The sequence below is a fragment of the Echinops telfairi genome, unplaced genomic scaffold, assembly GCF_000313985.2.
Source record: "Echinops telfairi isolate 266 unplaced genomic scaffold, ASM31398v2 ScPeMD7_7469;HRSCAF=8507_1, whole genome shotgun sequence".
Lineage (NCBI taxonomy): Eukaryota > Metazoa > Chordata > Mammalia > Afrosoricida > Tenrecidae > Echinops > Echinops telfairi.
In genome coordinates this window covers 117901968-117916786 of record NW_022111373.1, presented here as the reverse complement: position 1 = coordinate 117916786, position 14819 = coordinate 117901968, and the positions used below count along the sequence as shown (strand labels likewise).

The 14819-nt window shown below is 43.9% G+C and overlaps 1 protein-coding gene across 1 annotated transcript in view; it reads left to right on the top strand.

Moving 5' to 3' along the window:
- TARS1 (threonyl-tRNA synthetase 1) overlaps positions 1-13251 on the top strand; it is a 27880-nt gene extending 14629 nt beyond the window's left edge. Inside the window, exons 4-19 of the mRNA XM_004698086.3 lie at positions 271-394; positions 1080-1201; positions 1692-1809; positions 3081-3145; positions 3231-3309; positions 4263-4409; positions 5178-5276; positions 7120-7286; positions 8149-8311; positions 8395-8532; positions 9005-9082; positions 9256-9356; positions 9459-9563; positions 10899-10971; positions 12479-12593; positions 12967-13251. Of these exons, the coding sequence (XP_004698143.2) occupies positions 271-394; positions 1080-1201; positions 1692-1809; positions 3081-3145; positions 3231-3309; positions 4263-4409; positions 5178-5276; positions 7120-7286; positions 8149-8311; positions 8395-8532; positions 9005-9082; positions 9256-9356; positions 9459-9563; positions 10899-10971; positions 12479-12593; positions 12967-13115 (1843 nt within the window). The 3' untranslated portion in view covers positions 13116-13251. The remainder of the gene's footprint in view (positions 1-270; positions 395-1079; positions 1202-1691; positions 1810-3080; positions 3146-3230; positions 3310-4262; positions 4410-5177; positions 5277-7119; positions 7287-8148; positions 8312-8394; positions 8533-9004; positions 9083-9255; positions 9357-9458; positions 9564-10898; positions 10972-12478; positions 12594-12966) is intronic.
- The last annotated feature ends 1568 nt before the right edge of the window (positions 13252-14819 follow it).

Here is a 14819-nt window from a genome sequence, read left to right as displayed (position 1 = left end):
GCTAGAAATTGTAACTGCCTGTTTTATCAGAGTTGCCTTGTTTGCTTAAATAAGAAACATTAAATGCCAAATGTTAGTGTTGTGGGTTTTTAGGATCTTTTTACCATTCCTGCTGAATTTAGGGAGAGTTTTCTGCTTTTTCCAATGCTGTAGCTAATGCTTCCCAGAGGATATTGGCAGTGTTGGTTTTATCGTCCTGTGCCTGGACTCCCGTGTGCTCCTTCTTGCTTAGAATCTCATGTTTTTCTCTGCATGTGCTCGTGTTTAAAGTCAAGGCCTGGCCGACAACACCGTCATCGCGAAAGTGAATAAAGTTGTGTGGGACCTTGACCGCCCTCTGGAAGAAGATTGTACCATAGAGCTTCTCAAGTTTGAGGATGAAGAAGCCCAAGCGGTAAGTTTTTATTTGTGGCCCATTGAGTTTCAGATGCAGCTTCATTGGCCACCTTGTCCATCCCATTATTACACAACGGATGCTTTGCGGCTGCCTCTCCACAAAGTTAAGAGGTGAAAGCTGGCTTGTCCATGATGCTGTGCCACATACATGGGAAAGAAAGTATCTCATTGGAGTTAGTCTGTTTATACAGTTGAATCAGGTTTCCAAAGGTATTCTAAAGTTAACAAGCTTGGACTTTAGAAATAAATCATAAAGCATCCCTAGAGGTATATTCTGAGTAAGCCAAGTACTGCCATTTGATTTTAGTGACTGTTTGTCCTGGTGTTTTATACTTGTGTTGTGATCAAGCCGTGCCTCCTTAATTGTTGTCAGCCCCTATTGGGAAAATAGATGTCTTTAGGTATGTTCCATGGCCAAGTGATGGCACTGTCCACCCTTTTTCATCGTCAACCCAAAATGTAATTGGTCTGGAAACACTAACCCATCTATGTGTAAGATACAAAAGCAATTTACACATTAGGACTTTAAAACATTATTTTGACTTTGAGTAGAACCACACCTAGTTTATACATTTGTATATCTAGGTTTTCGTGATAGTTTTTGCCGGTCACTTTCTGATGACCGTGTGCGTGTGTAGCTGCCGTGCCCAGATGGAAACCGCCTTGTTGTTGTTGGCTTTCAGGTGTACTGGCACTCCAGTGCTCACATAATGGGCGAGGCGATGGAGAGGGTCTATGGTGGATGCTTGTGCTACGGCCCGCCCATAGAGAATGGATTCTACTACGACATGTACCTGGAGGAAGGGTGAGTTAATGTAACGGGACAGAGGAAATCAAGTCTGGATTAGGCTGCGTCTGGTGACCCAGAGGGCAACGAGTCGGCCAACAGCCGCTCCCCAGGAACAAGATGAGCTTCCCTTCCTGCCGATCGCCTCAAGATTTACGGGCTTGGCAAGCCAAGGGATCAGGTCTGCTCTGCCCTGCAGGGTCATTCTGAGTCGGAATTGACTCAGTGGCCAGGCTTGTGTGTTTTTGGATAAGATATTTTGGGAAATTAATTGCATCTCCTTGTCTTTGCTGGTGCAGGGTCACCGTGGGAAAGGTTTCCATGATGGCCAAGGTAGAGGCAACCTAAAACATGAAAGTAACTTATCAAAAGTTTAGTTTAAGACAAATCTATTATGGAAAGAAGCCTAGTTTTGTTCTACTAGAACCCTCAGCGTATTGTAAAGAACATTCCTCAAGCTGCAGTGCTTAGGATGGACTCAAAGACCTCGTACTCTCTGCCCCTTCAGGTGTGTGTCCAGCAATGACTTTTCCTCCTTGGAGGCTTTATGTAAGAAAATCATTAAGGAAAAACAAGCTTTTGAAAGACTGGAAGTCACGAAAGAAACTTTGCTGGAAATGTTTAAGGTAATTAAAGTACAACACACCCCCTCCCTCCACTTTTGTATCATTCATTATGTTACTTGAAGGGAAACCACTGGGGTTTGCTGTGTCCAACTCAAAGTCTGCTCTGTTCATTTAACAAGGTGGCCACATTTTTTAGTGTGTGAAATAATGAAACTGTTTATTTTGATAAGATGTGTTAGGTCAGCGGTTCTCAACCTGTGGGTTGCAACCCCTTTCATAGGGGTCGCCTAAGACCATTGGAAAACACATAAATATTTCACAATGTATACCGTATATACTTTAGTATAAGCCGAGGCACCTAATTTTGCCACAAAAAACCAGGGGGCTTTTTCAGCATAAAAACGTGCTGAAATTGGACATGCCCTTACTGAAGGGTCCTGGGGAGGAGACGAGCCAGTCAGGGTGCAGGGTAGCAACAATGAAACATTCAACTTTCCTCTAGTTCTTAAATGCTTCCTCCCCACACTATCATGATCCCAATTCTACCTTACAAATCTGGCTAGACCAGAGTATGTACACTGATATAGATAGGAACTGGAAACACAGGGAATCCAGGGCAGATGATCCCTTCAGGACCAGTGGTGAGAGTGAGAGAGGGTGGGGTGGAAAGGGGGAACCGATTACAAGGATCTACATATAGCTTCCTTCCTGGGGGATGGACAACAGAGAAATGGGTGAAGGGAGACGTCGGACAGTGTAAGATATGAAAAAATAATAATTTGTAAATTATCTAGGGTTCATGAGGGACGGGGGAGCGGGAATGGAGGGGGAAAATGAGCTGATGTCAGGGGCTTAAGTGGAAAGCAAATGGTTTGAGAATAATGAGGGCAATGAATGTAGAAATGTGCTTTACACAATTGATGTATGTATGGATTGTGATAAGAGTTGTATGAACCCCCAGTAAAAGGATTAAAAAAAAAAAGTGCTGAGAAAACTTGGCATATACTCAAGTTTATACAGTAATTACATATTGTTTTGTGATTAATCATTATGCTTTAATTATGTTTAATCATGTTCAATTTGTCACAATGAAAATACATCCTGGATGTCAGATATTTACATTACGATTCACAACAGCAGCAAAATTACAGTGATGAAGGAGCAACGAAAATAATGTTCTGGTTGGCGGTCACCACCACCTGAGGACCTGTATGAAAGTGTCCGGCATTAGAAAGGTTGAGAGCCACTGTGCTAGATGAACATAAATTTTATTTTAGTTGCATTACTTAGAAATGAAACCTTTTGAAAAGATCATTTTTTAATGTTTTCAGTATAACAAGTTCAAATGCCGGATACTGAATGAAAAAGTGACTACTCCAACCACCACAGTGTACAGGTGAGACTCGCCCATGCCACGAAATGCCACTGCCATGCACACGCTCCTGAGAGTCTGCGTTGACGTTCTTTCATTGTCTCCTCAGGTGCGGCCCTCTGATAGATCTCTGCCGGGGTCCACATGTCAGGCATACTGGCAAGATTAAGACATTGAAAATACACAAAGTAAGTGATCCCCTCACCAACTGTGCGGTACAGAATGGTCTAGGATAGATATGTCTGTAAACTTGTGCTGGTTTTCCTTTTCAACCATTTTTCTCAGTGGTTTCCTTTGGCATCTATAAGGACGAATGGTTTTCTCTCAGATTCTAACTGTAGGCGCTAGATTTCTTACTTTTTCTTTAACCCCAGATTACCTCAAGGCATGGCTCCACAGTCCTTGCTGGAGCACATGGCAGTGGAGGCTGGGGGCTTCACAAACTGAGGCAAGCAGGGGCCACTGAGGCTCTCACTGCTTTGAGACTGAGCTCCGTGCTTGAGCCTCCCCCCTTGTCGCACATGCTGATGGAGGAGCCCTGGTGGCCTGGTGCTTTTAGAAGGTCAGCCCTGTGAGGCCACCGGCCCTCTGGGAGAAGCAGGTGCTGCTCCCATGAAGATGCACAGCCTCGGGAGCCTGGGGAGCAGTTAGACTCTGCCCTCTAGAGCATAACTGTGATTATGGGTCAGAATCCACTCAGTGGCGATGCGTTGTCGAAGTCATTGCCCTAGAGGTGTCTTTAACCAGATGAATTCTGTCGATTGTGTGCTAGTCCATAAATATTCTATGGGTGGTTCCTACAGGGTACTTTAAATCATGAACGTCATTATTTACTGACGCGTTTTTCAGTTTGCTTAATCATTTTGTGCGGGCTCACCTTGCAGTCAGTGGTTAATGTTCGCGGAGCTGTGGTTTGAGGAGAGCTCAGGGTGGGCATTTGTGAGCAAAGGAAGAGCCAGCTTCTTGCTCTGGGAGGAGCGCAGGCTACTCCAGCGGGAGGCTAACTCGGTGCACTGCTTGTCATGTTCCCTGTTACAAGTGTGAACGTGACCCATACGGTGCCACTGAGACGTGGCATCCAATCCACGTGTGAGGTATTTCCAACTTTGAATGTTGTTCTGTGACTCCTCTTTGTTTTTAGAATTCCTCCACATATTGGGAAGGCAAAGCAGATATGGAAACTCTCCAGCGAATCTATGGGATTTCATTCCCAGATCCGAAAATGTTGAGAGAATGGGAGAAGTTCCAAGAGGAAGCGAAGAACCGCGATCACAGGAAAATCGGGAGGGTGTGTTAAAGAGCCATTTTCGTTATTTCGTTGGTAGTTTGAAATTTAGCTGTAACAATTCCTGGGAATTGTATAGTCTAAAGGTGTAGAGACGCCTTTTGAAGAGATGCTAAAGTTTCAAGTATTGGTGCAGAGTTTCAGTGTGAAGTATTAACTACTTGTACACATTTTCTTTCTAGAGGGTTCTAGAAATGTATTTTAACTACTTTTATCAAGAACAAGTACAGACAAACTACTGTTTTCTGTAAAAACAAAGTAGCAGCATTTTATGTAGCTGTGAGATACTTTGGAAATCACTCAACTTCATGGACTCATTTTAAAGATAAGGGAGTCCCCAGAGAGTTACTCTACTTGTTGCCCAAGTTGATCCAGTCGTTAGTCACTGCTAGATTCTGTGGTCTTAGTTGTCTCTGTAGCCCCTTTGTGCCATGTCCTCTAATCAGAGATCATTTTAATGATAGCAACACGTCTTCTAATGTTCATTTTGTAACAAGAGTCCTCAACGATTAGACTGTGAAACTACACCAAGAGACAGCATCTACTGCCAGCCCCCCTTGGTTGCCTCAAGTGAATTCCAGTAATAACAAAGTAAATGCTGAGGTCTTTGGGCATTCCATGGGGAGTTGATGGGTAAGGAAACCAGACGGGGTGATAGGAAGGCATTATACCAGGGGCTCTTCAAAAAATTCATGTTTTGAATATTGACTTTTATATTGATGTCTTAGAGAAATATACACATCCCTTTTTTCTCTTCTTCCCACCCACCAGGACCAAGAACTTTATTTCTTCCATGAACTCAGCCCTGGAAGTTGCTTTTTCCTGCCAAAGGGAGCCTACATTTATAATACACTTACTGACTATATCAGGGTAAGCCATCCTCATTGCTTCCTTCCAGAGATTTAGGCTAAAGGATGATTTTAGTAATACAGACTGCAAAAAGGAAGGATAATCTTATATTTGAAAGAAGCATAAGACCATTTAAAATATAAATCTGCTGCCTCATAAAGTGTTTCAAACATATCTGTATGCTGACCATGCAGATGTAACAGAGATTTCTTCACATTGTGCTGTGCTTGATTCCGAATGTAGCTGGTACACATTGGGTTGTTCACTGTAAGATCAGCCGTTTGAAACCACTAGCCACTCCAAGGGAGAAAGAGGACCATATAAAACAACATGGGCACAAAGGTCCAACTTCATAACAACAGTTTCTTCTAGGAAAGGGTGCCCAGGGGGATTCTCCCCTGTATGTGTCATCTTTCACTCCTTTAACACAACTGTGGAGTCATGTATAAAAAACCCAAACCCAACTCACTGCCACCATGTCGATGCTGACGACCCTAAGGGGTATAGTAGAGGGGCCCTGGTGTCCATGTTGTTTTACATGTTCATATAGATATATATATGTGTGTGTGTGTGTGTGTGTGTGTCCTTACATTATTTATGTTTCACATTTACATATATGGAGTCTCGTATATTTATCTGCCTTGTGACTTTTTTCAGATACAAGAACATCCAGTTTGCCCTTTTCTACTGCTATATAGACCCTTTCTTTAATTGATGGAAGTTGATGTAATCTTCAGTTTTCTTTTTTTTTAAATCATTTTATTAGGGGCTCATACGACTCTTATCACAATCCACACACACATCAATTGTGTAAAGCGCATTTGTGCATTCATTGCCCTCATCATTCTCAAAACATTTCCTCGCCACTTAAGCCCCCGGCATTAGGTCCTCATTTATCCCCTCCCTCCCCACTCCCCCCTCCCTCATGAGCCCTTGATAATTTATAAATTGTTACTTTGTCATATCTTGCCCTGTCCAACATCTCCCTTCACCCACTTTTCTGTTGTCCGTCCCCCAGGGAGGAGGTCACATATAGTTCCTTGTAATCGGTTCCCTCTTTCCTACCCACTCTCCCTCTACCCTCCCTGTTTCGCCACTCACACCACTGGTCCTGTAGGGCTCATCCGCCCTGGATTCCCTGTATTTCCAGTTCCTGTCTGTACTAGCCAGACTTGCAAGGTAGAATTCGAGTCATGGTAGTGGAGTGGGGAGGAAACATTTAGGAACTAGAGGAAAGCTGTATTTTTTATCGTTGCTACATCGCACCCTGACTGGCTCGTCTCCTCCCTGAGACCCTCTGCAAGGGGTAATCCTCAATTTTCATATATTACTAGTGTTACCATTAGCATCCTTACAAGCCCTATGTACAGAATGGATCCCTCGTGGCCCTGGGGGTTAGGCGTTGGACTGCTGACCTCAACGTTGGCAGTTCGAGCCTGCTAGGCGCACTGCAGGAGAAAGATGAGTTTTGTCTACGCCTGTAATGATCCGTCGTCTGGGGAACCCTGCAGAGGGGCTCTGAGTCAGAACCAGCTCTGTGGCAGTGGGCCTGGTCTTTTTGATGGACATGTGCAAAGGAGCCACAGTAGTGGGTGGGAGACAGGTGAGCCTATCTGCACCTGTAAAGAGTCTCAGCCTCAGAAACCCGATGCGGTTACCGTGATTCAGAATTAACTTGAGGGCGGTGGGTTTGGGGGAGGGGGGCATTTATATACATAGGCAGGAATTCCCTTTTCAACAAATAAGAGTATCCTAAGTTGTAGTATATGTTTATCTGAGCTTGATAGTATAAAACTACATTTCACATTTTTACGTATGAAATACTTTTTCTCCCTATCCACAAGTTCTGTTTGTTGTATTACAGAGTGAATACAGGAAGCGTGGGTTCCAGGAGGTGGTCAGCCCGAACATCTACAACAGCCGACTCTGGGTGACCTCGGGCCACTGGCAGCACTACAGCGAGAACATGTTCTCCTTTGAGGTGGAGAAGGAAACCTTTGCCCTGAAGCCCATGAACTGCCCGGGACACTGGTACTCAGCAGCTTTCAGTTTCTATGGAAGATTTTCCTGGGCTGCCATTAGCTCTAGATCGCTTTCCAGCCTGTGGAAGAGTTTTGTTAAAAACAAAATCTGTACTATTTACATTGAATAATATTTAACTGCTACCCAATTGTGATCATGCAGTATCTTCCATGCCCAATTGGATCCATAGATCTATAGGTATTCCAGATGGTGCTAGAGCTGCAAACGAGGCAGAATGTAAGGTGGGGGGTGGGCTTCAGAAACTCTTGTTTTAAATAAGCGTCTTCATCATGACGGTGTTAGTAGGTGTGTTAGCTATTAATGGATGAATATCTTTGGAAGTGTTTGCCTTGCCACTGCTCCAGTGTCCATCCTTGAAAGCTGGTTTGCAATACCACTTGGGGGAGGACGAAGGAGGGCTGTGAGGCAGGTGGCTCAGGCCAGCCCCCAGCACAGTGTCCAGAGCCCCGTGCCAGGATTCAGTGCAGAGCAGGCGCCGCTGACCGGAGAACCTCCGTGAGGAGTGGCTCAGGACCCAGCCGAATCCTTTCTTAATTTTCTCAAATTCCCCTAGGTTTCTAACTGTGAGCCTTACAGGCAGTCCTTAAACTGCTGTAAGCATGGAATGTAAGGACTTACAAGGCTCTGGGCATGAACATTTTATTTTCTCATAGCTATAGTTGGTTATACTAACATTTATTTGCTGCTTGATTCATGTCCCTGCTTAACTGGTTTTCTAAACGCCAGAATTTGAAAAAGCGTGCTCAGCATCGTTGACTTTGTGGCGCTCTTTGTGTGACTGACTACAAGAGCGGAGAGGCAGTGTGAGTTTGGTCAAGTTACACCTCAGTGGCTTTTCTTCTTTCTGCAGCCTGATGTTCGATCACCGGCCACGGTCCTGGAGAGAGTTGCCTCTGCGGCTCGCTGATTTCGGGGTGCTTCACAGGAACGAGCTGTCGGGGGCACTCACGGGGCTCACCCGCGTGCGCAGGTTCCAACAGGACGACGCCCACATCTTCTGTGCCATGGAGCAGGTCCGAGCCCCTGTGCCCGCGATGCTCTGCAAGCGGTGCCAAGAGCAAGGAAAATAACCACCGTTTCTTCTTTTTGTTCAAAGATCGAGGACGAAATCAAAGGTTGCTTGGATTTTCTACGCACCGTGTATACTGTATTTGGATTTTCTTTTAAACTCAACCTTTCCACTCGTCCAGAAAAATTCCTGGGAGATATTGAAATCTGGAACCAAGCTGAGAAAGTAAGTGGTCTTGTTCAGTGCGTGCCAAGAAATCGACTTGCTCCGAGCTGTGAGAAAGCCAGGCCTTTGTACACACATGAAAGCACATTGAAATTATAAATGCATCTGAGGTTGGAATAAGCAATTTTTTTTTAACTTGTGATGATGTATTTTGAAGTGGCTGAGCCTTTTCCTCTGATGAAATCGTGGCTTTAACAGGGGATAGGTTTATGTAAACACCCCACCCACATAAATAGTATGTACACCGAGAGAATGCACAAATTGTGCTTAGGAAACAATTATAATGTGAGATGGGGTGGGGGGTGTTGCTGGCAAAACTGCACGTTATTTGTATAAAAATATGGTCTAGGAAAGTGAACAAAATTACAAAACAGTAGTGATATATCAAAGCTTTATTTTAAATCACAATTCACGCTGGAAGAAGGACTCTTGTAGATGAACAAAAACAGACATAATTTTATTTTCTTTTTAGCAACTGGAAAATAGCCTGAATGAATTTGGTGAAAGGTGGGAATTGAACCCCGGAGATGGAGCATTTTATGGCCCAAAGGTCAGTTCCAATGGACATTGCAGTCGGTCTTGGACTTAGGAGATGGGCATTGTTTGGTTAATATGAGATTAATTTATTGTTTAAAAAATTTTTAAAAACAAAAACAAACCCCAGCCTTAACCTCACTGTTGTGAAGGACAACATCTAAAAATAACCTCATCTGTGTTTCTTAGATCGACATCCAAATTAAAGATGCCATTGGCCGGTACCACCAGTGTGCAACGATCCAGCTGGATTTTCAGTTGCCCATCAGATTTAATCTTACATTTGTGAGGTTAGTTTCTGGGTCGCCTCCGAATATGTTTCTCCTGGGATACAGATGTGGAGGGAAAAATGTATACTAAAGGGATTTTTTTTTTTTTGGTCTTCTTTTTAGCCATGATGGCGATGACAAGAAAAGGCCCGTGATCATTCACCGAGCCATCCTGGGCTCCGTGGAGAGAATGATTGCCATCCTCACGGAGAACTACGGAGGCAAATGGTAAACTCGGCCGCCGTTCTGTTTGGTCAGGATGGTGGACGCTGGCTAGAAGAAATGTCCACTCTCCAGTGTAGTTAGGTGACGGAAAGGGAGGGTGATTCTGATTGCTCATGTCTAAGTAATTAATTTTATTCTGATTGCTCCCTACGAGCAAGGAATCCAATCCAAAACCCAAATATTTGAGCTTTAAAAATGTTTAGCTTCTTTCTGAAATTCACTCAGCTTTGTTTGTAGTCGTTTGTGGCTCTTCTCTTTCTGTCTGGGAACGGGGGGTGGGGGCTGTCAGCTTTTACCTTGTTTCTTCTACCGATTATACTGGTAGAAGCCAAGCATTCTTTTCCATTGAAAATACAGGCTCCAAATTGGTCAATTTTTTATGACTAGATTCCAGGAGTCTGTGTGTTTGATAGGAGCACTGGACTTCGGTTCACGTTGTAAGCCACACAATTTATAGAAGCAATGGAGAACATCCCAAGCTTATACAACATCCGCCGTGTAGATGGCCAGTGACCTTAATTATGGAGCAGTTCAGTCACTTGCCTTGTCCATTGCCCTCGGGTATTTCCACTTCATCTGGTTAGCTGCACCCTTTGACGGGTGCTTCTTCAAAAGACGACTTCAGTTCTATTTCATGAAATATGGTCACATCTGCCTGGCACCTGCTTATTAAGGGATCCTGTGCCAAGCCTGTGGTAGAAGGAAAAGTCTCAATCGGTCTGAATTCACAACCTATGCCAGCCCCTTCCCTGTGGCAACAAAGCGAAGGTAAGTGGAAGGGCGATGGAGAGAAATGTGGCCTGGCGTCCCGTCGTTGGGATGGTTTGACACAGTGCACCTGGATCACTCTAATGAGACATGTACAGAAGGGATCATCTTCATAACTAGTTAAAGCATCTGTTTCTAAATGCTGTCAATATTTTATTAGTTACAACGTTCTGAATCCTGAAAATGGAATTCTTCCTTCCAAGAGGAGTAAGGGCTACGTACTGGGCTACGTAGTCGCAGTATAATGAATACTTTGTTGATGTTGGTGTTTCCAGCACCTCCTCTCTCCAGGATGTGGCGTTTTGCTCTCTGCGAGGCATCAACCCCACCACTGTGTGCTTTGACTCTGCGTGGCAAGGAGATCACGGCTCCGGAGTTTTGTTATTTAGGGTTGTTTTCTGCTTCTGAGTTTTCTCCCCATTCCTCTTGCTGAGATTGCGGTCGGGCCGGGAGCCCAAGTTTTTAAAAGCAGCCCTTTCGTGCCTCAGGAAGAGATGAACAGTGAACTGAGAAATGCGCTGTCCTGAACGGGGAAATGCTCCACGTCACATGAAGTACTTTTCCCTGCAGGCCCTTCTGGCTGTCTCCTCGCCAGGTCATGGTCGTTCCTGTGGGGCCCACCTGTGACGAATATGCCCAAAAGGTAACCTTTAAACATGACTTTTCCTTACACTTGTTATCTGTGGCAGACAGCGATCTTAAGCCACATACTCTTGATAAAGCAGGCCACTTGTGATACAGGTCCATGCTGCTGTTTGCATTCTAATCTGAACCTGCAGACGATCCTGCATTTCTCTATCGTAGGCCAGGTGGTGGTGGGGTGATTGGTTGTTCTACTCTGCAGGAACTTTAAATGCACGTATCTCCAAGAATGAATCTCTTGTAAGCCCGTTATTTCCTTTCAAATTATTCTTTTAGAATAAAGGTTTTGTGAATTAAATCATTGGTATATGCGAGGTGCAGTAAAAGACACAATTCATGTTAAGATACAATTCTGTGAGACAGCTTATATGCTCCTGAAATGTAAATGAAACTGTGGCACTGATTTTAGCTGATTGTTTGTATTTTCAGCATTTTATTTTTAAAAGATTGTATTCATAAATGGCAGCATAGGGTGGGTCCCAATCTTACCACTGGCCAAATAATTCCCCATTTGAGGGATAAAGAAATAACATATTCTTGGGTATTTATTGGATGCTATATGGAAGCTAACCAGTTTATTTTCTGGAAACTGTGAGGAACTTGAAATGTGCTTGCAAAAGGGTTGTTTTTCCCCATTGTAATCTGTATGATTTAAGAACAATGAACAAGGAAGACCAAAGAAGAGTTGATGCATTTGAATTATGGTGTTGGCAAAGATGATTGACTACACCCTGGATTGCCAGGCTGACAAATCTATGTTGGAAGAATTGTAGCCAGAATGCTCCTTACATGCAAGGATGGCATACTTTGTCCTACACTGGACAGACTGTCCCCCAAAACACCCAAACTGAGAGCATGGAGTTGACTCCTGCTCTCAGTGACTCCATGTAGTATTTCCAAGCCTGTGAATCTTAATAGGAACAAACAGCCTTCTCTTTGTGGAGTGACTGGTGGGATTGAACTGCTGATTGAGGTGAGTTGTCCGGAGCTTACCCAACAGCAGCACTAGGGCTCCTTGGGCATGCTACTATTTGGGACGAATGCTGGAGAAGGTGAGCCCCAATGAGGAAGACTATCAAGATGGACTGGCACACTGGCTACAACAATGGGCTCAAACATGATGATGATCGCCAGGCTGGCCCAAGGCTGGACAGTGTTTTATTTTGCTATACCTGAGAGCGCTTGCAGTTGGAGTCAACTGAACCACACCTAATAATAATATGACTTAGGAGAGCAGATTAAATTTAACTGATTAAGTTATGATTTTTTAGAGGTTTTTCTAAAGCATTTCTCTCAAGAGCAAAATGAGTTGTTTTGATTTTTAAAAGAATTTTAAAGAATGAATGATTTTTAAAGACTTAAGTCCTAAGTTACTAACTTATGTTTCCATATATGATGTTGGTGTGCATGATTTTCCAAATTCTTTGTTAAGTAAAACCATGTAAGATCAAAATATACGAGTAGTTCTGGTTTTAGGTCTGAAAAATTCCCTATCTCTGTCCTGATAGGTAAGACTGCAATTCCATGATGCTAACATCATGGCAGATGTGGATCTGGATCCAGGCTGCACGCTGAACAAGAAGATCAGACACGCACAGTTGGCACAGTATAACTTCATTCTGGGTAAGAAAGGAAACTGACCCAAAGAAACAAACAGAGCTCCCAAGCCTTATGAAGATCCACTACAATCAGAAAAGCCGAGCTGGTTTCATTCCTTCCGGTCCTGTTTGCTACATAACAAAGGAATATATAGGTGTGAATAGAATAATCCTTAAAGGTGTGTTTAAAATTCGCCTCCCCTCCACCTCATGCTTCTTCATACAATTGACAGCTTTCAGTCAACAAACACGGCCATCGTAGAGCAAAATTGCACAGGGGCGTGGGTTTGCAAAGAGTCAGGTCACTGAAAGTTGATGGTGGTCTGCTGAGATCTCCAGGGCGCTGCCTTCCGGGCCTTCAGATCCGGTCTCAAAGCCCAGTGTCTCTTGTGTTGCAGTTGTTGGGGAAAAGGAGAAAACTAGTGGCACCGTGAACATCCGCACGAGGGACAACAAGGTGCACGGAGAGCGGACCGTGTCCGAGACGCTGGAGCGGCTGAAGCAGCTGAAGCAGTCCTGCAGCAGACACGCTGAGGAAGACTTCTGAGGGCGAAGGTTCCCGAGCAGAGGCTCCATGGCCTGCAGACACTGGACTGGCCATGCTGTCAAGTCTTCTCGACAGGTTGTGGACAATGTGTATTTGAAGGAATTAATTAAAGGATTCATTAAAGTGATTTTATTCATATAGTGTCTGAGCATTGGAAAGAAAACAGTTCTTCCACGTAATGTGGGAGAACTTTTTGCAAAGTCAATGCCATTGAAAGCTCAAAGTTTCTGATTTGATTAGACAACAGATTAGAACTGGATGGTGGTCACATAGATCACTCAGTCAATAAACGCTCATATTCACCTGACTGGCAGCCTTCTCAGCTTTTCAGCACATGCACTGGGGACAGACGTGTGATGGAGGATGTGCCTGTATCAGCTTTCCAATGGCTCTGGCCAAGGTGGGGAGGGCCCAGCGGCAGTGTTTGCTGCTTCAAAGATGGCTACCCAGTCAGCATCCCTGTCTTTCTGGAATGTCATTTTTTTTTAAAATCATTTTATTGGGGGCTCGTGCAGCTTTTATCACAACCCACACGTCCTTTGTGTCGAGCACATTTGTACTCCGTTGCCATTGTTCTCAAAACGTTTTTTCTCAACTTAAGCTCTTGGTATTGCTCCTCATTTTTCCCCTCCCTCTTGGAATGTCATTTTTATTAAACAACCAGGCATCTATTCTGGAGAAGTCTTGCACACATTTTTTTTTTTTAATGAGAGATGAGCCTTCAAGGAAATCTGTTTGTGGTAACTATTTCTTTTGTAAGAATATCAAACTAGTACCTAAGGCTTGGAGACCAAAGACGTCCCAAATATCCAACTCTTCCAAGATGCTAGCCTACTCCAACCTACCTCCCCACCCCCCTCACACATACCCCTCCCTTGAAGGTATTCCCTCACATTTCTTGGTTCTGTGAATCATTGCACCTTCCCACAGAAACTCAAATGAAAAGCTTAAAGGGATGTCTCTGGTGGTGGTGGGTGCTGTTCAGTCCCAAATCTGAAGGCCAGACAGGGGTAAGCCAGATGCTGAGTCCCGAGGACACACTCCACTCCCAGCTTGCCGGTGATGAGGTCATACCCCCTGCTTCTCAGTGGCTCATTTTAAACCCAGCAGGATAGCATTGCAGGGAATACAGTTCACAGTGACAGGTGATTCCTATCAGTGTCTTCCCACACCTCACCAGACCCATGAAGGGAAAGGTCCTTTGCTGGGAGTTAACTTGAGTATCAGTGGTGTAATCAACATAGAACCCTTTCCCCAAATACAATAATCTATTCTCCACCCTGGACTGTTATCTTTTTAATACACATATGACCTGGGACCTCTGCTAGGATGGTTCTAATAGGCATTGGACTCCAACATCTTAGTAACCCAGGCTTTGACCCAGGTCAATCCAGAAGCAGCTTGTCTCTCAGCTTTAGCATATTCTTTACAGCCATTACAAGTAACAGTAATCAAGATAACCATTTTTAAAAAATTGTCCCAATTCACACCCTCTACTAAGGTCAGATCTTAATCTCATCCTATACTTTAGCAGATAATGCCCTCCAGAATAGGATTATAACTACAAGCATATGAAACCCAAAATTATATATATTCCATAAAGGATTATGACTAGAAGGGACATACTAATTGAGTATAACTGTAAAGCAGCAGAGTTTTCTAGGCTGTAGAATCCCTTGATTCATAAGCGATACTTTTTTTTTT